General features: G+C 35.5%; 3 protein-coding genes and 1 long non-coding RNA gene across 8 annotated transcripts; 3 read left to right on the top strand and 1 right to left on the bottom strand.

The window, feature by feature from the left end:
• The first annotated feature begins 808 nt into the window (after nt 1-808).
• LOC125675543 (uncharacterized) lies at nt 809-1952 on the top strand. The gene is made up of 3 exons (XR_008801782.1): nt 809-922; nt 1243-1414; nt 1865-1952. It is a non-coding gene; the product is annotated as an uncharacterized LOC125675543 (long non-coding RNA).
• Nucleotides 1953-3225: 1273 nt separating this feature from the next.
• On the top strand, nt 3226-7164 carry LOC125676692 (uncharacterized). Its single transcript, XM_056159026.1, has 7 exons — nt 3226-3259; nt 3497-3570; nt 3678-3749; nt 4045-4192; nt 5940-6046; nt 6152-6227; nt 6520-7164. Exons 1-7 carry the CDS (start codon nt 3226-3228, stop codon nt 6741-6743), a joined length of 735 nt encoding a protein of 244 aa, XP_056015001.1. The 3' UTR covers nt 6744-7164.
• LOC125674142 (uncharacterized) lies at nt 6759-13498 on the bottom strand. Its single transcript, XM_048911222.2, has 3 exons — nt 13403-13498; nt 7623-7744; nt 6759-7279 (listed from the first exon to the last, which is right to left on the bottom strand). Exons 2-3 carry the CDS (start codon nt 7740-7742, stop codon nt 6977-6979), a joined length of 423 nt encoding a protein of 140 aa, XP_048767179.1. The 5' UTR covers nt 7743-7744; nt 13403-13498; the 3' UTR covers nt 6759-6976.
• A 2590-nt stretch (nt 13499-16088) lies between these two features.
• Nucleotides 16089-24212, top strand: LOC125674141 (baculoviral IAP repeat-containing protein 7-B-like). Of its 5 annotated transcripts, none has more exons than XM_056160175.1 (6): nt 16484-16619; nt 18135-18192; nt 18532-19022; nt 20559-20807; nt 22610-22747; nt 23731-24212. In XM_056160175.1, exons 3-6 carry the CDS (start codon nt 18536-18538, stop codon nt 23955-23957), a joined length of 1101 nt encoding a protein of 366 aa, XP_056016150.1. In that variant the 5' UTR covers nt 16484-16619; nt 18135-18192; nt 18532-18535; the 3' UTR covers nt 23958-24212. The 5 variants fall into 5 exon arrangements, with proteins under 5 accessions (XP_048767175.2, XP_048767178.2, XP_056016150.1 ...); XM_056160174.1 differs by having other exon boundaries at nt 16485-16920; XM_048911218.2 differs by lacking the exons at nt 16484-16619; nt 18135-18192 and adding an exon at nt 16089-16248.
• Nucleotides 24213-26870: the final 2658 nt, after the last annotated feature.

Genomic DNA, 26870 nt, shown 5'->3' with positions numbered 1-26870 from the left:
ATGAAGAATTTTCCCTTGAAATTGCTAGCATGTGTTTTATATATACATGTAACAGTTTCTTTATAACTATAGCCTAGTTTACGCGTTGACTGCCCAGGCCCGCGGCCTTGTCGTACATGTAACTACCTTTCCGTAAAGCCAAGCGACGGCTGGTATATATTTTTGCACTATTCAAATCACGAACTTCGTTGTCCTATACGATTTTTTGGTGGAGTGGGGGGGGGGGTGTTATTATAGTACCTGTGTTCTTTAAAGACATATGCGACGTTTCTCAATGATATATGAATTTTTTTAATTCTGATTTTTTATTTTTTTTTTGGTGTGTGTGTGACATTTCGGGTACAATTCACTTGCATTATATCTTGTTTCTATCCAAGTAAATTAGATGTATTACCAGGTTTGTTTTAGAGTTGGCATGTTTTGATAGTTCCTGATTGTGGCAAGTAAAAATATGATATCAGATCTCATGTATTACAATAAGTTGTATCTATGAACATTACTCAATTAGCGTAGTAAACAAAGGGGAACAATCGGAGATCGAACCCAGTACTCTTGTATTACTACATATGCATGTACATATGTAGATAGGTGATCCAATCACTGCGCTAACCAGAATGACTTACGAAGTATGATGATATCACTACACTATAAAACCGAAACTTATTTCGGAAACCAGACAATTCGTATAAACCAAAACAAAACAAAAATGTCAGAAACGTTGCGCATGACCTTGAATTAAAGTAACCTTACATATGCCCTGTGTCAAATTCTAAAATTAGAAATCTGTATTCCAGGTGCTCTACACAGAATGTTTTACATAAATGCATTATAGACAGTTTTATATCAACAGAAATGTGTTTTGTCTGAATCCTACGGAGCCGATTTCTCTGTCGTGTACAAACTTGGATGTGCCACTACCGACGTAAGTCATTATTAAACGTCACTGGCGGATCTAGAGAGGGATGGCGGGGAAGGGGGTAGCTATCCCATCTTTCGGTGGAACATGTTTTACAGAAATGGTCATTTTGGGATCTACGATTCCCCTTTTGGAGACGGAAAAACGTCAGACTTATGTCTCACCCCATCCTTTAAAAAATTCTAGACCCGCCCATTGACGTAAAATTAACGGATATTTTCAATTTTCATAAGATAAAAGTTACTGCTATTCTCCAATTTTCAAATCCCCCCTCCCCCTGTCCAAATGAACAGCGGTGAAAACAATCATGGTGTATACACTTTTAGGTGTGTAGGAATGTGTTTGGGTACGATTCCTCCCTAGTAGTCATAGGACGCGATGTACCAGAGAGGAGGGCCACCTTAAACGGCAAGTGTTGCGACACGGATCTGTGCAACACTCGTATGCGAAAGAGGGAATCCATTGTCAAAAGACAGGTTGCTATGGATAACAGAACTTGTAAGCATGTAACGATTTATTCTGAAAATCGTTGTATTTTCTTTGATAATTACACGGAAGTAGCCAGGCAACATAATTTGATAGAACCAATACCTATTCTTTATTCTCCTTACCAATAGTACAAAGGTATTGAGAATATACATATAAGTATTCATACAAATATACAATATGATGTGTTCACAATATATACACATGTACAAACTGAAGCAATATAAACAAAGTCATTATAGAGGGGACAGAGTTTAAGAATTTACTTAATTTTCTTAACGTGACAATAGTCAGAATTAAAAATAGATTTTGTTGTTAAAATACATTTGGTGGCGACCTCTTTCTCAGGTGTTATTTTCATATTGGAAATATAACTTTTTGTGAATATTAACAATAGTGAAAATGTAGCTTTTATTCAATGGATGTATTGCATTACTGAAAATGTAATCAAAATGGTTTCAGCGATATGTACCGACATCGACACTGCCTCTTGTCAGAGACTGGGTAAAATTAAACAGGGTATGTGTAGCGACCCGTGTATGGCCAAAGCGTGCGCCAGAACGTGTGGAAATTGTGGTAAGTTCTTTCGTGGGCATACTATTACATAGTAGGTACAAGTATAATGACATTATAGGTACTGCAAATTAACGTATATTGATGAAATAAATTTTAGTTTTGAAAATACACGAGGGTATATAAACTGGGGTGCTTCACGCGTTAGCGATTCACGAAAAATATGTCGGCGCAAATCGATGCATTCATACCCGGATGAATTTTCATAAATGTTCCTTTGGGTGTTTTACGGTACTCGGTCCTTCTTCACGGTTTAAATGTGAATTTCGATTAAAAGTTAACTTATGTAACGTATTTTTTTTTTCATAGTGTCATTGTAATAACACATGCAAACAATATTATGGTAATTTAGAAAAAATTTAAATAAATAGTTCTACTTATACAAATATTAAAGTTTTGTTGCATCAGATGCATGCAAATGTGCATGTGAATCGTTAGCGTTTCGTGCCGGCGTGAAATGTTGCAGTTCATACTCTTATGTATTTTCAGTTTTATGTTTACATTCTTCCATCCCACCAGTTCAAATAGACGTACTATACCAATCAATATTGCATTAGGTAAAGATCTTAAATGTGCCGCGAAACTACGTAATGACACGGTTATTAATTAGTACATAGAGCTTTTTTTCCCGTATATAGCAGATACAGTATATTTTATGAATCAGTGTAATTGGTTATATATATACGCAACTGCGTATACATTATTTGCTAGAGAGAGAGAGAGAGAGAGAGAGAGAGAGAGAGGATTCATAATGTCCATTCAATCAAATCTAAAGTCGTTTTGGAATTTCAAATTTTCAACATCATGTAGAATACCACTTTAATGTACATTATATTATATGCACATGTAGTAGACAGATTTAGGATATTTTTTATCAGTAACATTTACCATATAAACCAGTCGAAAACAACGAAAGAAATTCAGCGGACAGTTAATACAATTAAATTCGCAAAACAAATGTAAAGTCAATCCAAGTACACACGGTAAGTTGGCATAATAAAACACTTACAAGTGACTTATTTTTGTTTCGGAATTGACAAGAAACCCTGTTTTTACGCACAAAAAATACTTATGTGATTTCATTGGCAAAACCCAGGAGCCTCCGGGGGCTTCGCCCCTGGGCCACATCTCAAGGCGGCCACCAGACCCCTTGCCGTACTTTGCGTGCACTTCATTTTCTTTCTGGCTATGCGCCTGCTATATATATATATATATATATATATATATATATATATATATATACTGTGTCCATGTATAACTTAAATTTATGCAATGACATTAAGTGTATAACGTTATGTAAGTTTATGCACTCTCCATATACTGTTCCTGCATGTATTATATCTTTATATCTACTGAACTGCCTGTATAATATATATGTGTGTGTATGTGAATTCAGTGAGCCATATGGCTCACGGAAATAAAGAAACTGAAACTGAAGCATTTGACATTCCCTCTTGACCAAGGTTATTATCATTGTGTTCAGAAATACGTCATTGTGTTTTTTGTTATTTTGTCCAACAGCGGGTTGTTACTCGTGTAGTCACGTGACTAAGACGGAGACTTGTAACAATACAGTCAGCTGTCTGCCAGGGGAGGTAAATATGATCAATCTCATTAATTATATGACTATCTTCACTTGCCAAACCTCCCATCTGATTTTCATGTTTTGATAATATTTTCTTTTCTTTGATACTTTTTATAGAAATGTTACACATTAGAAACCCTGTCTTCCTCCGGGGAACATGGATACCAATTAGGATGTGTTCACGAGGATGTAAGTCAGCATAAAACGCCTCTCTGATGTAAATATGAAGGGTCATTGGTGAACCTGTTTTGACTAAGGGGACTAAATTTCCTATTTCGGATAAAATAGCTGTATCTGCAGTTACATAGCAACGTTTTCCCTTCTAGTTTCAACAAACAATATATCCTTGCAAATATTATCATAAACATGGTGATACTAAGCATTGCAAGTACAGTACTCCATGACTGCGATTAAATGTGAATAAAGATTTAATAATGTGGTTACGGTTATCCATGCAATGTTTTAATGACTTTATTCTTTCCAGGTGTGTTCCAGTTTTCATAATCAAGCTGCTCATGTTTTCGGAAAGCGAAGCGACCCCATTCAGTTATCTCTGGACGGGGACTGTTGTAACGGGAGTCTGTGTAACCATCACTCTCTGCTCCACCCCACACAAAGCTCAATTACGACAGGTGAAAGCATAAAGATCTTTTATTTCTATTTCGTGGCTGCTACACAAAACAGATCGGGTATTCAAACAGTCATTTGGAAGTCCCATGGGCATGGCTATTGCTCATCTATTACCATACCTCTTTTTGTATTCGTATGAGGCAGGATTTATTCAAAAGCTTTTACATCAATAGATATATCTTCCTCTTGGCCTTCAATTAGACAATCACATACATCAACGACGTTTTATCTATTAACAATGTTCACTTTCATTCACATATCAATTCGATGTATATCAGTGAACTCGAAATAAAAGACCAGAGTTTTCCGTACCTGCTTTACATTTGAATGTTTTACTGAACAATAACGTTGTCGTCAAACTAATAACTCAACCTTATGACAAGCAGGATGACTTCAGCTTCTCCATAACCAATATTCCATATTCATGTAGCAATATTCCATTTTCACGTGCATATGGTGTTTATATGAAACTTTCCACAAACATATTGGTATCAACATTGTCATATTCAATTCCTTTTCTAAAACACAATGACCATTTTTCTGGGCGATTAAAGTAATGATCTGACAGATACTTTAAGAAACCAGGATTTTTTTCAACTGATTAAATAGGAAGAGTATGTTCTGTGTATAATCAATTTTAAAACGAGACAGGCCACTGACAAATAAGCTTGTATAACATTGATTTTAAAAGTCTGGTTTAACGTCAGCATTTCGCAAATTATGTTGTCGTTATAATTATCTCATTTTTCATGTGTTTCATACAAATTGTTGGGCCGTTCTTTGCATATTGATTTTGACTACGGATTATTCCGTTTACCGATAGTGCACAACTGTATCTCACTGAGAAAATGTTGTGACAGATCAGAGAGCTACAGATACGGCAATACAAGAACACAATATGAGGCCTCAACCATGCGCATGGGGGGGGGGGGGGGGGGGGGGGCGTAAATCGAAGGTTTTTATAAGGGGGTGGATCTGTAGCTCTCTGATCTGTCCCAATATTTTCTCAGAGCTAGTTTTTTGCAGCTATTTACCGGAACATATGGTGTAAGGCTTATGGAGGGGGTGACCGATCAACATGGGATGCTTACTCCTCCAAGGCACTTCTTGCATGCTATCAAATTTGAGATGGATGCCTTTGATTGACTATTTTATTTATCGAAAAATTATTCTTATGTTTAAAGTTTTACATCATATGACTCCAGAGTATTTATATGTTTTTAGATTTGTGAATGAGGTAAACACAAGAAATACAAGACAGAGCTCTACAAATTTTATCTATGTTACAAGAGCCAAAACAGAATATTTTAGAAGATCTTTTATCATTTCAGCAGCAATTTTATGGAACTCGTTACCAGATTTTATAAGAAAATGTACAACTACCACATCTTTTAAATCAGCCTATCTAAAACATTATTTTGACACTCAATGATACTCGTGTGTTTATTGTCTCTTTTCATTTAGTTCTTATCTGTATGTATATAAATTGTGATATTTCCATGCTTTGTGATATATTATGTTCTCGATATGTATATATGTTATAGACAGGACCACAATGTAAACTAGTGTATACAACTAATTGTGCAATCCTGTATAAATAAAGGATATTATTATTATTATTACCTTATCCCGCCTTGGATATTTCTAGAGGCCCATGTGTGCAATCCTCTAAATTTTGTATTCTTGATAGGATTTATAAAATTAGTCCCTGTTTGTTATCTTTTTCTAAAAATAAATGTATATTTTCAGGTTGTTTATACCTATCTGAAGAACATCACTGCCCTGTTGGATTTGAGTTGTATGCTGGACGATGTTATCTGGTTGGAGATGAAAACTATAACTTCACAGAGGCGCAGGTGTGGCGAAACTACTGAATATATTTATGATTTTCGTAAGCAACAATCTTGCATATACACGAACACAAGATGCAATTCAATCTCGTAAACTGACATCAATTTTAGATGTTTTGTGGCTTCCATTGTGCTAAACTGGTAGAGGATTTGACAATCGATGACATGAGGGATCTTCAAGGAGTTGGTACGTTCATCAGAATCCTAAAATCATTTCAATTATTTGACGTATAAGTCCATTGTGTTGGGAGCAAACGCAACTCCATATGTATAAGAAGGCCTTTGAAAATATTCGTAACCAAACTGTCTCTAAGAAGATATGGTAATTCATATCTAATATTTCATATCTAGGTATTATGTTATGATTACACAAACAAAAACTTGAAATGAAAGTGAAAGTAAGTGCGATATTTTGAACGTCAACGTGATTATTTTACGTACATCTACAATACTCTGACAGCCCCACCCTCTCTTTATAGTTGATGATAACAATGTGTACATTGGAGCGGTAGATCCCTCACACAGCGGAAACTTTGTGTGGAAGACCTCCGGACGTCCGGCACCTAGTGTAAGTCACCATGGGCACCGTTACCCTGACAACACGTGCGCCACAATGCATTTCTCCAGAAGCGATAACCCGATTTTAATGACTGCGTATTGTCATTACCATTTTAAACCACTGTGTCAAGCTCCAATGAAATAATGAAATAACATTGTGTTTCGTTAGTATATTCATTTTATATCTGTGATATATGGTCCAGTGACATTTTCGCCATTATATATAACATGGCACATACAGAAGGACTGGACGCGAACATTTGCAAATACTTCCTCCTTGAGGGATTTGAGGTATTTAGATCTTCCTGTACATAGGTACCATGATGTGGATAAGCGGTGAGTCTTTAACACATCATCTTGCATTCAAACTAGTCTTCCTCAATTTGTTTTCAATTTCACCGACTGGTTTGAGGATCTTGAAAACAACAGGGAACAAGCCACTAACAAAAAGAGCGGGACGGGGACCCCTTTGTAGTCCCCAATCGCAATGTGTGTGTAAACGGCTCCAATCATTATCACTGTCAGAATTCCGTAAGCTGTCTTCTGCAGTGCCTTAATGAACAATCCGCCGACGCAAAATAGTTCCCAGGCACCGATGGTTACCATGTAGATGTAGACAGGGGGGACATATCCAAACCAGGCGGTAGGACACACTCTCACCATAGGCACAAACGTTTTAGCCTAAAACAAATTAACATAGTCTTACTCCACAAACGTTTTAGCCTAAAACAAATTAACACAGTCTTACTCCACAAATGTTTTAGCCTAAAACAAATTAACACAATCTAACTCCACAAACTATTCTGCCTAAAACAAATTAACATAAGCTTATTCCAGAATCAATGCCAACTGTTCTATTCAATGCGAAATATATATAAATAGATTTCCAAATTACAATGACTTTGATTGTTCTATGTCCACTGTATTTGAACTTTTCCTGTACTTATAAGGAAACGTTTTGCTATTTTCTTATTCAAGTCAATAATGAAATACAATTGTTAGTCCACTCCACTTAGAAACAAACCATTTCTGCGTTCATCTCTGGGAAGAGAGCAGGGGAGACCTTTATAAGGCTGCTCATCAGAAACATGGCCGTCACAATCCACGACAAGATACGGTATACTACATCAACTGCTGTCGCCATGTCTACAATTAGGGACATGTATACATTCAAAAACTGTCTCATCTGTCATACAGAGAAAACAAGGTTTCTTCTTATGTTACATATACATGGTTTGAATTGGACTACTTAGAAAATCCAGCTCTAAATCGTGGCTGGCAATATGGAAGCTTAACCACTAAAATACAATCCACACAATGTCATCAAATCTACAGTGGTTATGTGCTTAATCACAGAAAAGGTGAAAATAACACAGATCTCATAAATCCTATAAAGAACACCAGTTGAGAACAGGGCAAACACGGTCCCCTGGAAACATGCATACTTTATAGAGAAAAGGTTACCCCAATCATTGGCATGATTACTACAATTTTATTCTGTCTTACTGTGCGATAGTTAAGTTGGTTAAATATGGTAAACTTGCGGAATGACCTTCAAACTGCTGATGGGATTAAGGGTTTACAATGTCGTCTTGTTTTCATTGTGTCTACCTGTCTGTCTGTCTGTTTCTTGGTAAAGAACTGTTTGTTTGGTTTGTAATTTGATTGACTGTTCAACATTGAAACATCCCTGCAAATTTAAAAACTGGTATGTTATAAATGAAACAAGATGTGTTTGTGAAACACAAATGCCCCCGATAATGGCCAATTCCGAAGATGCCCAAGGTCAGAAGGGAAAATATCTTGGTACCAGTAGAAAGATCTTGTCAAAAGAATGGATCATGTACAATATGAAAGCTCTAATATTTACCACTTAGAAGTTATGACCAATGTAAAAAGAAAATTAAAAGTAGGTCAAATGTCAAGGTCAAAAAGTTCAATACCAACGGAAAGGTCTTGTCACAAGGAATACTCATGTGAAATATCAGAGCTCTATCACTTACTGTTCAAAAGTTATTAGCAAGGTTAAAGTTTCAGACAGAATGACAGACAGGAAAAAAACAATATGCCCCCCCCCCCCCCCAATCTTCGATCTCGGGGGCATAAAAAGTAACTGGTGGGTCTGTGTGACTATATGATCAGGAATTTGAAACTCTCTCTCTCTCTCTCTCTCTCTCTCTCTCTCTCTCTCTCTCGTTTTGTGTTTCTTGGTAGTTAGGTTCTGTTTCTTGACTTTTATCATTGGATATATCATATATATATATATATATATATACACACACACACATGAATGCTATCTAACGGGTTTCATATGGATTGATAGGCCGTTCCTTACACACTGATTTTGACCATGGACTAGTTACTCCGAATACCTGATCAAAATAGAGAACTAACAGCGGATGTGATTGGTCAAAGGGATACTTGCTCTCCCTAAACACGTGATCACACCTCGTGTGATTTCAGGGATCCGTATTTGCCATGCTCTCAATTTTGTATTCTTCATCAGATTAATTTAGAAAATTGTTCCCTGTTACTTATCGTCATTCTTCTTTTTTTTTTATCCTTACTTATGGAATCTAAATAGCGCTATCCAGTTATCGGTGTGTAGGTCGATTACAAGATGGCCCTAAGGCATTTATGCGATAGCAAAAACACGATGGCGGTACTTTATCGCATCATCTTACCATCGTTATCGCGCTATGGACTAAATCGCGTCATACGACACATCTCTGTCGATTCCGTGTCTACATCTAACACACAAGCTGTGCATGATACATCAGGGGCGGATACAGGAATTTTTTAAAGGGGTTCTACCATTAATTATGGTTTTCAAAGAGGGAAACCCCCTCAAAATGCTTAATTTTTACCTTTTTAGCAAAATTTTCAGACGAAAGGGGGTTCCAAACCCCGGAACCCCCCCCCCCCCTCTGGATCCGCCACTTTACATGTAAGCTGCATTTGTCGAAATAATTCACGTTTAAAAACCACGACTTTGCACCACCTTGCACCTGGTGTGTATATATATATATATATATATATATATATATATATATATATGTATATATATATATATATATATATATATTTAGAAAATAGGCAGGACAACATGCTTGATGTGTGTCGGAGCTAGATTGGCCAATTTGTACTCCAGCTTCTCCTCAATGTGTCAAAATTGTAGCGGCTGGAAATATTACACCTATCTTCATATCCTGTGGACACGATCAACGAATAGCACATACACTATATACGCTTGCAAGTTTTACAGATATGTTACTTGGCTTAAATTTAAGACTAAGACTAAAAATGTTACATAGTACAAAAAACTCGTCAGCTTTTAATTTTGTGAGATTATACTATAAATATAGATTACATTACTAAATTCTTCTTATTCACAATAAAATCTCAAATTAATCATCGCAGAGAACAACATAATTGCAAGAGAAGATTTTGGTCGTAAATTTTTATGCAAAACGTGGTCCTGATTTGCAAGCACTCTTTGAAGTAAATCAAGGCTAGCTGATTCACGTTGTTTTGTCAATTCAGCTTCTGGCGAAGAATCTTGTCTCTGTGTAATAAAATGGACCGATATTTTCAAAACATGACACACTAGGTCGAGTTTCTTGATACATCATTTCATAATTTTTCAAACACATGTATACTCATGAACATATTCTCACCCAATTTGTTGAAAAACATTTTTAAAATACACATGTACTTAATTTTGATATCGACTTAAATATGAACAGTTCATTGAAATTATGGAAACTTGGAAAGAATGTTACTCCCAATACAAGGTGATGAAATACAAATTAGTAGCGCATCAACTGAAGAACATTTGTCATTCAGTACATGTTCATTGTTTTCGGAGGACTGTTAGAGCAGAATAAGTTTGTCAACTTTATTATTACTTGCCGCAGTGCAGGATAAATCTTTTACCACCCCCCCCCCCCACTTTTTTTTTTCTTTAGATTGTTTTGGTTAAACAAGAGGCCCATGGGCCACATCGCTCACCTAAGTCACCTTGGCCCATATCTGAAGACTTTCCATATATATTTGCATGTAAAACCTTGGTCCCTATTATGGCCCAAACTACCCTTTGCAAACTTGAATCTACACTATGTCAGAAAGCTTTCATGTAAATGTCAACTTCTTTGGCCCAATGGTTCTTTTAAAGCTTTTTTCTATATTTGTATGTAAACCTTTGACCCCCCCCCCCCCCACTTGTGGCCCCATCCTACCCCCCCCCCCCCCCCCCCCCCGGGACCATGATTTGAACAAACTTGAATCTGCACTATGTCAGAAAGTTTTCTTGTAAATATCAGCTTTTCTGACTCAGTGGTTATCGAGAAAAAGATTTTAACTATATATTTGTATGTAAAACTTTGATGCCCTATTGTGGCCCCATCCAACCCCCGGAGCCCATGATTTGAACAAACTTGAATCTGCATTATGTCAGGAAGCTTTCATGTAAATCTCAGCTTTTCTGGCTTAGTGGTTCTTGAGAAGAAGATTTTTAAAGTTTTTCCATATATATTTGTGTGTAAAACTTTGATCCCCCCCTTGGGGCCCCATTTTATCCCCTGGGGCCATGATTTGAACAAACTTGAATCTGCACTATGTCAGAAAGTTTTCATGTAAAAATCAGCTTTTCTGGCTTAGTGGTTCTTGAGAAGAAGATTTTTAAAGTTTTTCCCTATATATTTGTGTGTAAAACTTTGATCCCCCCTTGGGGCCCCATCTTATCCCCGGGGGCCATGATTTGAACAAACTTGAATCTGCACTATGTCAGGAAGCTTTCATGTAAAAATCAGCTTTTCTGGCTTAGTGGTTCTTGAGAAGAAGATTTTTAAAGATTTTTCCTATATATTTGTATGTAAAACTTTGATGCCCTATTGTGGTCCCATCCAACCCCCAGAGCCCATGATTTGAACAAACTTGAATCTGCATTATGTCAGGAAGCTTTCATGTAAATCTCAGCTTTTCTGGCTTAGTGGTTTTTGAGAAGAAGATTTTTAAAGTTTTTCCCTATATATTTGTGTGTAAAACTTTGATCCCCCCTTGGGGCCCCATCTTATCCCCAGGGGCCATGATTTGAACAAACTTGAATCTGCACTATGTCAGAAAGTTTTCATGTAAAAATCAGCTTTTCTGGCTTAGTGGTTCTTGAGAAGAAGATTTTTAAAGATTTTTCCTATATATTTGTATGTAAAACTTTGATCCCCCCTTGTGGCCCCATCCTACCACCGGGGGCCATGATTTGAACAAACTTGAATCTGCAATATGTCAGGAAGTTTTCAGGTAAATTTCAGCTCTTCTGGCCCAGTGGTTCTTGAGAAGATTTTTAAATGACCCCACCCTATTTTTGCATTTTTGTGATTATCTCCCCTTTGAAAGGGACATGGCCCTTCATTTGAACAAACTTGAAAGCCCTTCACCCAAGGATGCTTTTGGCCAAGTTAGGTTGAAATTGGCCCAGTGGTTCTGGAGAAGAAGTCGAAAATGTGAAAAGTTTACAGACAGACAGATGGACGCCGGACAAAATGTGATCAGAATAGCTCACTTGAACCTTCGGTTCAGGTGAGCTAAAAACTCATCCTAGTTTCATTTTAAACAGACCATGCAATATACATGCAGGAATGTGTCCAGCATTTTGTCACGTTTTTACGTTTCGCTATATTTTTCCTACGAAATCCTACACAGATGCTGTGCATACATCTAGCTTTTGACTGTACAGGCATTTCTGATTAAGGCCGGAGGACTGCTACACCAGAGAAATTTCATATGGATGAAAAGTGGAGGATATGCACAACAATATTTTGAAATTGAAAACTTTCAAATTTGCTTTATTTTGTCAAAAAACACAGTTTTAGTAGAAAATGTGAAACGCCTGCTGGACTCCAACCCGCGATCTATACAGTTCAGCGGTTGACGTGTGAACCCACTGACTAGCTACTCCGCTAGGCAACGATACTTGAAATGAATAGATATAGATATTGCTGATATTTATATTTTCATCCATGTTTAAAAAGGAAGTCAGCCATTATGACGAAGTAGATTGATAAAAACCATTGATATTAATAAAAGAGAAAAGCACGTCGACTACTGAATATTGTAGATCGCGGGTTCGAGTCCATCAGGGGTTTTATTTTATTTTTTCAGATTGCTTTCTACTAAAACTGCATTTTCGACTAAATTAAAATAAATATGAAAGTCTTCAATTTCAAAATATTGTTGTACAACCAGCACCTACTATCTGACGCCAAATCAATTAGGTATGGACACGAGATTTACATCCCCGATGTCTTTAGCAATATCCTCATGATTGCGATGTAAACGATGCGATAGATCACGATAAGTATGCGTGTGAATCCTGATTAATATACATGTAGTACGTGTATTTTCACGGCTGGGAAGTCCGACAGAAAATCAAGAAATTAGAATAGAATGCAAAATGAAATACACATGTATACATGCACATAAGAAGGACTAGACCGGGATTCGTTCGAAGTGGGATCCCTAAATCTAGTCAGGTGCTCTACCAAGTGAGCCATCTGGCCACCGGCGATCAAACCCGGCTGACCGCCACATTCCTCCCTCCCTTTATAAATGTCTTCACACTTGGAAGACATCAACCCCCTGGCAGACATTTACACCTGTCAGTACCAGCGGCTGACCCAGTACCTCTGCGAGCCAAATGTAACCGGAAGGGGGAAAATGACTGTTGTACATGTACAATATTACAGGTCCTGCATAATACCATACAGATATAAAGGTGCTCGGGTTACCTATACAAATTATTCTAACCTTTAGGTCGAGTTTATCCTCGTAGAGCGTCGTCAAAATGTACCGTGTGATAGTTTGACTTTTAGTTTTAGGTTGCTCGAAATTTCGGCGCTCTGTATGTTCGGCCCTCAGATATTTCGATCCCATCATAACGTTACAAGTTTCAAAAGACTCCGTCCGAATTTACAATGAAACAATACATGGTTCAAATCATAAAGAGTTCAAATCTAGGACATATTTTCAAAAATTATGAAATGTGTAGCGTTTAAAATGTAATTAATTAAAGTAACTCCATACTCGGCATTATTATCTGATAAAAGTTTAGAAAGTGAATTACTTCAATATTTCACCCCTTCTGTGAACAGGTGATCAATCAGATTTAAATTAATGATTGCGTTGTACGTGTATATTGTATCATCTAACAAGTCTAAAAATAGCGGTATTAAATACAAAAAAGAAAGATAAAACAATAAAATTATCCGTATTATTGACAAGAATTTCATTTCCAACAAACGTTTTCAATTTTGAAAGAGAAACGATGACTACTAAATATTAACCATTGCAATGATTAGTATCAATTAAATATTACAAACAGCTGAAACAAGACCCGAGAAAATCTTTCTTTTTTTTTAATGTTAACCTTACACACTCCTTGATCAAACGTAGCATAATTTTAAAAATTGTCTGACTATCTGAAGATATTTCTTGTTTAATGTTGATGAAATAAATACCACCAGTATCAGAAATATTCATTATAGGATTAAACATTCTTTTTAAAGAATTTATCGAAGTGTAAACTCTGGACATTTTACTCACAAACTGAATAAAAGTGCGAAGCACTTTTACGTTAAGTTTGTGAGTAAAATGTCCAGAGTTTACACATCGATAAATTCTTCAAAAATAATGTTTGATTCTTATAATTCCAATTCGTTCCGTGCATTATCAACTTCAATAATTTGAATACTTTCCCCGCACTATGTTGTTTGTTTTCAAGCGCGTATGTATACATAGCGTTTTTTGGATTTATTGATATGTAAATTCTTGTTTAGATTTATTTTTGTCCAATCAAAACAATTGTAATAACTAACATTGGAATTATTGTATCTTACATTAATTTTAGAATGTTTACATATATTGTATGCAGATCGAGGTTTGATAATTTTAGCATAAATTTTGTTTTAATATAGTACTTATACACGAAAGGTGCAGATAATGAACAATGATCAATCTCATACATGTAAGGTGAAGATAACGAACAGTGATCAATCTCATAACTCCTATAAAGGTGAAGATAATGAACAGTGATCAGTCTCATACATGTAAGGTGAAGATAATGAACAGTGATCAGTCTCATACATGTAAGGTGAAGATAATGAACAGTGATCAGTCTCATACATGTAAGGTGAAGATAATGAACAGTGATCAATCTGATACATGTAGGTGAAGATAATGAACAGTGATCAGTCTCATACACGTAGAACCCACAGCTTAGTTACAGAGACTTGTACAGTATCTCCTAAAACAGTTCTGGTCTACATCGAAAAGGGAGTCCTTTCGTTTTATACATGTAGAGTGCCAAATTAACATGAACTCAGATAATTGAAGATACCTTTAATTAATTGGACATATAACGTCGAGATCATTTCATATTTCAATGGTACATGTATCTTCAAATTTAAAACATTGTTGATAGCATATGAATTATTCTGCTGAATTGATGTGCGTGCAATGATCTTTTGAATGATTGCGCGCACCAATTCAATTATTGCGTGCAACAGCTCACTGCGCGCGCAATAATTATTATCCTCCACAGTATTGAATTTTAAAAATCATTATATATATATCAAATTGATGCGCGCCGCTATAGTTCGTTTAAACTGCAGGAATATCCAATTCAATTAACTAATTGTATTATGTACGCATGTGCAGTTTGTTTTTAAACTGGCAAAGCAAAATAGGAAAACCTTCATCAACAGAAAGTTCACCTCTTGAATGCAAGGTGAAGATAACGAACAGTGATCAATCTCATAACTCCTATAAGCAATACAGAATAGGTAGTTGGGCAAACACGGACCCCTGGACACACCAGAGGTTGGATCAGGTACCTAGGAGGAGTAAGCATCCCCTGTTGACCGGTCACACCCGCCGTGAGCCCTATAGCCAGATCAGGTAAACGGAGTTATCCGCAGTCAAAATCAGTGTGACAAGAACGGCTTAACAATCGGTATGAAACACGTCAGAAGCATTTGACCCAATGATAGATTGTATTGACGAAATAGATCGTTATAACGACCATAGAATCTAATTAGGGGTGAAAGTAACTGAAAGCGTTTAGATGTGATAAATTTGCACGGGGGGGGGGGGGGGGGGGGGGGGGGGTCATAAAATATAATATTATGCATTCTTTTGACCCGCACAAAAACTGGGTGTTATGGTTTTTTTTTGTTTTGTTTTCGGCATCTCCTCTGTTTATTCATTATATCTTTTTATAGATGTAAGCAAGAAAAGTTTGTCAATGGTATGGCTCCATGATTCACTGTGTTTACAATTATAAACGATAAAACTCTATGCAAACATGATGCATATATCGATCTTCTAAAAAAAAAAAACCTCCCGGTTCCTAGAAAGTGCTTCAAAATGTTTTACGACCAAAATCTCACTGTGTTCTTTATAACTGACATGAATAGGACCAAAACCTCTTTGGACCAAAAAATTCAAAGGACCGAGCCACGATTTCATATGGTACCGCATGAAACAGTCAATCAAAACATCAACTGATTGATATCAGTGATTCCAAAATGCCTGAGTATACTCCTTAGCCGTACTGTGTGCAGATTATGAACTCTTAGCTGAACAGGGAGAAACACGTAAATATGTGCTCCGTGGTGAATCGTATTATTACGCTCAAGATTACTAAATCAGTAGATGTACTGTAGCTAGGCTATAAAACATTAAATACATTTTCATGAAAATAGTCTAGAAAACGGTATTGCTGCGGTATTAACTTTTAATCTGCATTATACAGGTCTATTAATAGTATTATATATATACTGGACTCTCTATTTAGATCATGCAGATGTTGAAAAAAAATTACTTTCACTTTCACTTTTTTGTCAACGCAGGAAGCAGATCAATCTTTTTTTTCCTTCTTTTAAATAGGGCCTATATACAGTCGTTTACCTAGTTCCGGATCACATTTTCATTAACGATTGCTAGCGGTATAATCCACGAAGATACTGTAGGTTTTAATCGTCTTGTGAGAAGATCAGAAGTTACTAAAATGAAAAATAACAAAAATTATTTGGAAATCGTGATAAATATCACCGGCCTTTGCATTTTCCATAACCGTATCCACGGGCACTGGAAGTTAATGTAAATATATAGTATGCACATACTTCCAGTGCCCGTGACCGTATCCATGGGCCAGTTCCGAATCACACTGCCAGTTCCGAATCACGGGGATGTTTGAAACAACTGCAGGCCGATTCAAACTTTCACTGAACCGATCCGACTTCCAATCGGTCCGAAACTTTAAATCAGTACGTGTGTATGTTTATATTGCTTAATATATACCTAGTTTTTGTAGAAATCAAATCAAATATTAGTTTAAATTAATTTTTACATTATTGACGTTATATATATTAAACAATATTCAAAGCTTCACATTTAGGCATTAACATAGCCAAAACTGCGGCATTCAAAATTCTCTTAATCAACATTTATAAATGATTATCTTTCTCTGAGTGTGGTTATGATCTAACATTATATATACCCGGGATAACAATCATTCGGCATTTTCTTGTGGAGTTGGAAAGAAAAAATAATACAGCCATACATGTATATCAATCACAGGAGTTTGAAATTTTATCAATAAAGTCAATAAAATTCAGTTGATTGACCAAGCCATGAGCTATGCGTTAGCATAGCTATGCTAACGCATAGCTCATGGCTTGGTCAATCAACTGAATTTTATTGACTTTATTGATAAAATTTCAAACTCCTGTGATATCAATATGCTTAAAATTGAATTGACTACAGTAGGCCTATACTTTTAAAATATCAATTTCAAGATGTAAATCTAGATGCTATACATAGTATATTTACTGTCCTGATGTTCTCATTGTAATGTATTTAGTAATCAAAAGAAAAAAGATAGTTTATTGTGTTTATGAAAAAAATGTGTGCGTATTATATCTGACACTACTTCTATGGATCGAACAGTGCATTTAATGTGAACTGAGATATTGCTCAAAGTTTAAAACTAAGTTCAACAAGTCGCGTATGACAGTAGTTGACACGACTGATCCGGAATATGGACAAACAGATGGTGTCTCTTTGGTAAGGCATCTCAACTACAATAATGCATTCACTGAAGAAATATTTATTGATGCATTAGCTGAAAGATATATCAATTAAATGCATTTATTTTTTGTGCAGAAAACTTGGTTATTTTTTAGCTACAGACAACTTTTCCCCCCAGCCGCGATTTTTTCCCAAGCGTGTAAGTGACAAAGATGTCGAAGTCCTAATTTATTAAAGAAGTGTGACAAGTAATAAACCTGGGTTGGATAAAAATTACAACAGTTTTGTATCCCTCAGTATTCATTTTCAACGAGATTTACCTTTCTAAGTAAAAATCATTTCATTACTTACGTATTTTTTAATGATAATTACAAAGTGATTCGGAACTGGCAATGATCCGGAACAGGGCAAACGACTGTAACATCTATAACTTTATTTCCAAAAACAACAGTAACATATATTAAGTGCAACGGATCTATATACTGTTAATACATCGATCCTTGCTACTAGTAAGTATAGTCAGTTATGTAGAGCTTGAAGCTTACAAGTGTAGACATGGGCACTGGAAGTTAATGTAAATATATAGTATGTGCATGTTCCTTTTTTCTACATGCACATGCTATATATTTACATTAACTTCCAGTGCCCGTGAGTGTAGATATTATATATAATAAATCTATATATTTATACATTGTATATACACAATCTAGATCTATTGCATGAATAAATCTGCTATTCGAGCGCCGTTACTAGTGTGCATCTTTATATATATACATTATATCTATAGTTTTAAAAAATGCAGGAAATAAATGCACCTTATTCTTACAAAATATAATATATATTTTCAGGGTCATGGTGATACGTGAGGATTCAGTTGATGGGCCAGGCTGCCCACAGAAAACAACAACAGACTGCAGTGATGATGAACAAGAAGAAATGCTGATATATCGGGCAGAGATCTACCGACTACAAAGCTTCCAAAACTGGCACTCTCAGTCAATCGTACGGAAAGAAGACTTGGCGAAAAACGGCTTTTACTACCTTGGAGAGAGGGACAGGGTCCGTTGTGTTTTCTGTAATGTCGTGTTGAGTTGTTGGGAGAACGGAGACAATGTGGCTGCAGAACACCAGCGGCATTCAAAGTACTGCCCTTTTGTGTTAGGGAAAATGACTTCCAATATTCCCTACTCTCCAAGCCAAGATTCACTTTCAGACATGCAACCGGCCTCTCCTGAATTTCAAGATTATGATAAGAGACTTGCCTCGTATGAAAAATTCTGGCCAAAGGCCATGAAACAGAGACCAAGAGAATTAGCAGCCGCTGGTTTGTTTTACACAGGTAAAAGATGACAGCCATTTTATAATATATTCTAAAACATTTAATTTGAGGTTTATCTATTTTATAAACCTATATATTGAGCATAATGAAATGAAATTATCATATGCAGCACCATGCAAAGTGATTATTTACTCACTTTACTCAGCAGTTGCAGTAGTTTAGTGGTGAGGGAGTAGTGATTATTTACTCACTTTGCTCAGCAGTTGCAGTAGTTTAGTGGTGAGGGAGTAGTTATTATTTACTCACTTTACTCAGCAGTTGCAGTAGTTTAGTGGTGAGGGAGTAGTGATTATTTACTCACTTTGCTCAGCAGTTGCAGTAGTTTAGTGGTGAGGGAGTAGTGATTATTTACTCACTTTGCTCAGCAGTTGCAGTAGTTTAGTGGTGAGGGAGTAGTGATTATTTCCTCACTTTGCTCAGCAGTTGCAGTAGTTTAGTGGTGAGGGAGTAGTGATTATTTACTCACTTTGCTCAGCAGTTCCAGTAGTTTAGTGGTGAGGGAGTAGTGATTATTTACTCACTTTGTCCAGCAGTTGCAGTAGTTTAGTGGTGAGGGAGTAGTGATTATTTCCTCACTTTGCTCAGCAGTTGCAGTAGTTTAGTGGTGAGGTAGTAGTGATTATTTACTCACTTTACTCAGCAGTTGCAGTAGTTTAGTGGTGAGGGAGTAGTGATTATTTACTCACTTTGCTCAGCAGTTGCAGTAGTTTAGTGGTGAGGGAGTATGCTTCACAACCAGGTGGGACCGGTTTCAAATTTTCAATCCTAATGAATTTTTTACATAATTTAAATCTAGTGATCATTTCTTTGCGAAATGCTGGCATTAAAAGTGACAGTCACAAGTCTCTTGGATATATCCTTCAAAACAGAGATCCTGTGTCGCAGCAGATGTTGGCATAATAAATAACCCTTAATGCTACGGTCGTTAGTGCCATGCATAGCTCAAAATTTTTGGCACTTCACCTAAAGATGGTGACATTTATAAGAGTGCAAAATTTTCAAATGGAGCATAAAACAACATACAAAGAAAATTCTCCATGCTCAGTATTAGTTATAAATTTTTAAAGATAATATTTTCAACACTCAGTTGTTTGTTGTTGTTTTTTTTTTTTTTGGGGGGGGGGGGATTTACTAACTAAACATTTCAAACACAGGTAAAATAAGCTTCCAATGTATTTCATGAAAAATCATGGCTATAGCCTATTGATGAACCTGGCAATTCATTGCAAGGGGGGAGGGGGATATAGTAATGGAACTGTTCATGTGTGGGGGTGGTAACACTGAGCTTGTACGCACTCTACACTACATTTTTTTTTTTGCTTGATTGACTCGATACTTCACAGGTAGCTTTATCAAGGGAGAAAGAACTTAATTGATTTGGGGATCAAAGGTCAAGGTCGCTACAGGACTTCATAGAAAAAACTTGTAAACACTCATTGCGGGGGGATATGCCCCGCCTAGTGAAGCTCTTGTTTCATCATGACATGATTTAAAAAGAGGATGATAATATCATTACATGCATTTCTTGCATTTCAGAGAAAGGGGATGCTGTGAAATGCTTTCACTGTGGGGGGCTGCTACGTAATTGGGACCCACAGGACAAACCGTGGGAGGAGCATGCCAGGTGGTTCCCCCGCTGTCTGTTTATTCGTGAAAACAACCTTATGTCTCCAGTTCGAGGTCCACTCCATCGAGAAGTTAGAAAAACCAGAGTTCGTAAGGTTTCCCTAGGATATGATGAGGAGTTAGTAAAAATGTTTGAATTAGACAGAAGGCATCGTGGCTGTGAGTAATTATGAGTGAATTTGTACAGAAAATTCATAAGGTCTTCAATACTTAAGTAGCTCTAATAAGTTTCCATCAAAGGAAAACTAACTATGAAAATTCCTGATTGTACTGTACTGGGCATTGACATAGAAGATATTGACTTGGGAGATCTCTTTATAAAATAATTAATATATGCTTTAAAAGAAATGCCTCATGAACATTAAATCCATTTGGAAAGTCATATTTTTATGCTTTTCAATATAAAACAAAATTCTTACGAGAGCTCTTGGTAAAAATGCAATTATATGATTAATTATCATAATTTATTAAGAAAACTGCTGGTGACAGAACAAATCTTATGATATTTTAATTTTCTCATTTTTCATGCAAGGGGAGATAACTACAAGGGTTGTCCCAAAATGCCGTAAACAATGTTAACAACTTATTTATTCATTAGAAAAAAAATTTTATTTTGTTTTGTTATTTAAAACCATCATTTTGTTATTTTTAACTAAGTTTCATGATAATATCTTTTTTCGTAGTCACACAATGATGTAGAACGCAAATAAAAAGCATATGTTCATAAATGTCGGCACATAAACTTCATCGGCATCCATTACATGATGTTATTTACCATCAGGATTTCGTGGTCGTTATGTTTTTTTTATAGCCTTCCCATCCTCGGTTCTGATGTCATTCCCTCCACAAATTTCTTGTGCCATTTAAACACTAGTACCCCGCTAACATTCTGGTAATCTGATGTACTTTTCATCTCGTGTTTTGTTAGAGTGGGATTTAAATCACAGTCTTGCAATATTTTGTGATTTCTCGTGCACCAAGAATGCTGTTGACATCATCATATCACGCAAATTTCGTTACAGGTATGTTTAAAAATTACATCACATATCTGTCGTTTATGACGCCCTGTGGTTGTAAAACCAATATATTACATGAATATGAAACTATTAGCTTTCATCTAATTGAGTGGTACAAAGAAAACATCTAATTTTTGTATGTGCACCAACAATACAGATGGATACCTTTTTATTCATCAAAATCACATTTATACCTTTTATTACTTTTTTTCAAATTTTACAGTTTTGTTTAAAATATAAGTAAAAGTTTTCTCATGTAAAAAATCTTTTCGAAAATGATTAACATTGTCTATGACTTTTTGGGACAACCCTCGTATTTGAGGAAAACTTGCAGTGAATGGTAATAAATCCCTGCCATTTTGGTTCTGGTTGAATGATATAAGCTATCAGTGTGCAGATACATGTATATGCATTAGTTTACCAAAATATCTATCTAAAATAATAAAATCTACTATTATGAAAAGTGAAGATAACAATCCGTGATCAATCTCATAACTCCTATAATCAGTACAAAATAGAGAGTTGAGCAATGTAATGAATACTGTAAAATTATTATGGAACATTTATACAGGATATGTATGTATATTATTAGATCATGTAGTGTTTAAATAACAATATATGTATATTATTAGATCATGTAGTGTTTAAATAACAATGTTTCATGGTCTTAATTTCATGCAGTACGGTAAAGGAATCCATTACAGAGTTTACATGTATGAGATTTTGTAGCAGTATGCAAGAGGCAAGGGCTACATGCTAACATGGTACTTCTCTGAAAGAGAAAAAAAGAGAAATTAATTAATTCTGTGATTTTTTCTTATTAGATGATAATTTCTCTAAATACAAGCCATATACATGAACTATGAAGTATGTTTGTACTTTTTCATTACATTGATGATCATTAAAGATTTTTTTTATCGTGAAAGTCCATCTTACGTTTTCCAGTACCAGAATGTGAAGATGAGGATATGTTTGTGACTGAAATAGAAAAGTTCAAAGTTCAACAGGATACTCAGCCTCCATCTCGGTCCTCAGACCCACCGGTCACTGAAGTGGAATGGAATTATAATAACGAAGCAGCAAGTAATTAAACAGAAATTGTGGTTGAATGATGAATGGGGTAATTCTCGCATTCATCCACAATCTTTTAATTCATCATTTATCACAAGCACCTGACGTTTGGTTGGATGCACACTCTCTTTGCCCCCCCCCCCCCCCCCCCCCCCCCCCCCCCCCCCCCCCCCCCCCACTATCTTTTTTTAATGTGCAAAACAAAAATAATAAGAAATATTTTCCATAATTTTGTGGATTCTATATGTACGTGTTTAATTTACTTACTAGGTTAGTTACACAGATGTAGTACATTGAGATGTATAATATTTCCTCTTAGTTTTGTTATACTGTAGATCTATGGTGTGTTTTTTCCACAGGGTAATAAATTTGGCATATTTTAGCGATGAGATACCTTTCCGTCAAAATTTCACTTGCCAAATATGCACCCAATTGCGACTTCAGTATATGCAAGAGAGATAACTCTTCCTTGTCCACCAAACTTTGAGCCAGCAAATCCCCAACTTATTACTCCATGTAAAAAAAAAAACAAATATACGGTATAAGGGGGTGAATGAAAGGAAGTGTAATTTCAACCATCATGTGTTTATGATATGTCCCTTGATGATATGTGTTTTAGTTGTTGGGACTTATCAAAGCGATGCATTAAATATTTCATATCAAACTCCCAATATTTCTGATAATATGGGTCCAAGAACCTCCACCTCCTACATCGATAAAACAAAATGAATTTTGCTCATATTTTATCTGTGTTCTTTTGATTCAGCATTATGCATGAAATTTATGTGAAATACATGAATTTAGCATTTTAAAAGATCATTCATGGCAGTCCTTTGCAGTTTAATCCAATAATTTTTGTGAATACATCTAAAAACACAATTTCTTCAACCAGTGCATCTAGGTTGCAGTGTCCTCACCTGGATTTACCTGAATCTTTTAATACCGATTAATTAGTCATTAATTACTTATTACTACAACCGTTGGTATTATTGTAGGAATAGGTAATTCTAATGAACCAATGGGCTATGATGAAGTGGACGTGGGACGACAAATTTGTGTTAGCTGCAATATGACCGACTCCAAGGACAGTCTGACCTTGCATCCTTGTCAGTGCTCCTGCTGTGTCAAGTGTCTGCCGGATATAGATCAATGTCCTTCTTGTAAGATGAAAGTCAAAGCTGCGGCAAAATCGTCGATAAATAGTCAAGAACAGCTTGGCTAATATCTGATGTGTGTTTTTGAAATGGTGACCAAGATGGGAGGAACTGTCAAGGAATGATAAATGTTTTTATACTTGTTCAAGAAATTTACAAAAAGGAGCATTTGATAATTGACTCTGTTCTTTTATCACCAAGATTACAGGTTTCCACTTATGGATAAAACTTCTGTTACTGATGAATGTAAGATTGTTTTTAAATCTTTTGCATGTACTATGGATGTATGTACAATTAAATACACTTTGTTATATATACATGTATACCCATTGTTTTTTTCTATGGATCTCACAATGGGTGACCCGGCTCTGGTTTACTAAATCCGTATCACCATCTCTGGAATTGGTGACATTACAATCCTGATGTGCAAGTTTTTATGGAAATTTACTGACCGTGTCGCAGACAAGATCGCATACACAAAAAAGTAGTTTCATTTTATGTTGTTATTTTGCTAAATTAGTAATTGTTATCAAATGTGTATTTCAAAAAAATACTGGGATGTATGATAACTACAACGAGTTGGATTGCATCTTGTCAACTGGTGTAGGCCTCAAGACCATAAACTGAGAATATTCTTAAGTCTAAATTTCAAATTCAGCTAACTTTTGAAATAATTTTCATAAACAAATTAAATTTGCAGTATATGTTTGCATTTGAATTTTTGATAAACCTGCACTTTTTTAAAACATCTGTGCTAGATAAATCTTCAGATATAACTAATCAAAATTTTGACTTAAGTCTATTCTCAGTTTATGGTCTTGGGGCCTGCTGATCTTCAGACTGAAGTTGATGTTTCAAGCTGAGTTTCAAGTTTGATCGTGTGGATATTTATACTGTGATAAAACTCTTCGGATCAAGTTACTGTATTTCATCATGCAGTGCTACATGGTTAAAAGATTTTGTCAGAGACAACCATTTTTTATTGATCAGATGAAATGAAGAAAACATTAAAAAAAAAACAATACATTTCTTACTCACAATAAATTTTGCTCATATGAGGAGATCATAATTTATAGTATTTCATGGAAATGCAAATGTTATTTAATTTTAGATATCTACTGTTTGCCTTTGATATTTATACAAATTGTAATGATAAGCATTTACTCATAAATGTGCAGTGGTATATCAATGCGCATATGGATACCGAACTACTTAATAAGCGAAGTTTGTGGATTTTAACGGCTGGGAATTCCAACAGAAATGAATGCAGAAAGTAAATACATTATAAGAAATAAATTTCTTTTTAGAAAATACACGAGGGTATGAACTGCAATGCTTCATAAAGTATGCCGGTGTGAAGCATCTAGTATACTCTCACATATTTTCAAAAATGAAATTTATTTCTTAAATGTCCATTGGTCATGCAAATGTCATTTAAATTCAAGTATTGTTTGCAGGGTTGGCAAAAAAGTGGTCAATATGAGTATTGACCGGGCCGGTGGTCAATACTGGTTAAAACCGGTCAATACTGGTCGATTGAAGATTATTTGGTCATTATAGTCTGTGTTATTTATTTTAAATGTTTAAGTGACCATTATGGTAAATACTGTAATTCATAACATGCACTATCAGTTTATAATATACTTATAAGTCATAATATTACATAAATAATGTACAAATGACTCTGTTGAATTGGGGAAGATGTAAAAGTTTCTGTTCAAATTCCTTAATTTAACAAGAGAACTACCTATATAAGTATTGTTTCATCAATCTTCATTTTAACTGTTGAATAAACATTTGAGGGGGTGTGTTGGTGATGTTTTCATAACAATAACAGGCACACTGGTCATCTCTGGTTCCAGCCTATGCTTATTAACACCTGTCAACTCTGCTTCCTGTGCTCAGGTAATGTCCAGCTACCTTTTATTCTTAATCTGTCCAGGTACATGTAGTAAGAGGTCTGTCTCCAATCGTCAAGCTATGCTATAGAACTGTGACCCTCTGGTTGGTACTGAAGATATTTCGGTCAGTTTCAGCAAACCAAATATATTAAACTTATGAAATTACATTTGATTATCTAATGAAAAATATTAATCAACAATTGATCCATATAATGAAAAGACTTAATTTATCTTGATCTTTGCAAGAAATGTACAAAATTAGGAAAATTGACAGTTTATATCACAATTGACCACTTGGTGAGTATTGACCGGGACGGTTAAAACCACTGGTTAAAACCGGGGGCGGTAGGGGTCATTTTCCACTCATAACCAACCCACATATGAAATATCATTATCCTCAAGTGAATGGTTCTCAAGATATTGAGCGGACAACATGTGGTCTACAGACCGACCGACCGACAGTTGCAAAACAATGATTGTTTGCCAAAACGGACAGATAGACTGTTTCTTCTTTCTTTACAAAATGTGTATGTTGATGATTGAAATGAAATTGTACCGACATGTATTAGTGTGTGGAGCATTAGGTTCAGTCAGTGTGGTTAAATTCATTTTGAATTCTTGAATAGTAAAGACTTAACATGTGCGAGAGCAAAAAGCTGAGCAGCTCTGTCATGATTTGGAAAGTTGGAAATTGTTACAGGTCTAATTTAATTTAATTAACAGTTATTTTGGAAATTCTTACAATTTAAGTACATGTATTTGCAAAACAATATCAATATTTGCATCATATGGGCATGATGTTGAAGAAATAAATATGACAGTAATGTCAAGACTGGGTTTAGGAATCTTTGATAATCAGAAAAGATGTAAAATCTCTATTGCCAAATTCTCCAAATCTCATAGTTAATGCATTTATAAGTATAAACAAGAGATTCACAGGCCTTATCGGTCACCTGAGTATTACATGTTATTAAAATTATCACTAGCCCAATGGGGTGTGAGATTTATAATAATTTTCCTTTTCCGCATATTTAAGCTAAATTCTAATGATATAATAAGAATAATATCCTTTATTTATAC

Source organism: Ostrea edulis, chromosome 3, assembly GCF_947568905.1.
Source record: "Ostrea edulis chromosome 3, xbOstEdul1.1, whole genome shotgun sequence".
Classification (NCBI taxonomy): domain Eukaryota; kingdom Metazoa; phylum Mollusca; class Bivalvia; order Ostreida; family Ostreidae; genus Ostrea; species Ostrea edulis.
Note: the sequence above shows the minus strand (reverse complement) of the source record. Positions and strands in the feature narration are given on the sequence as shown.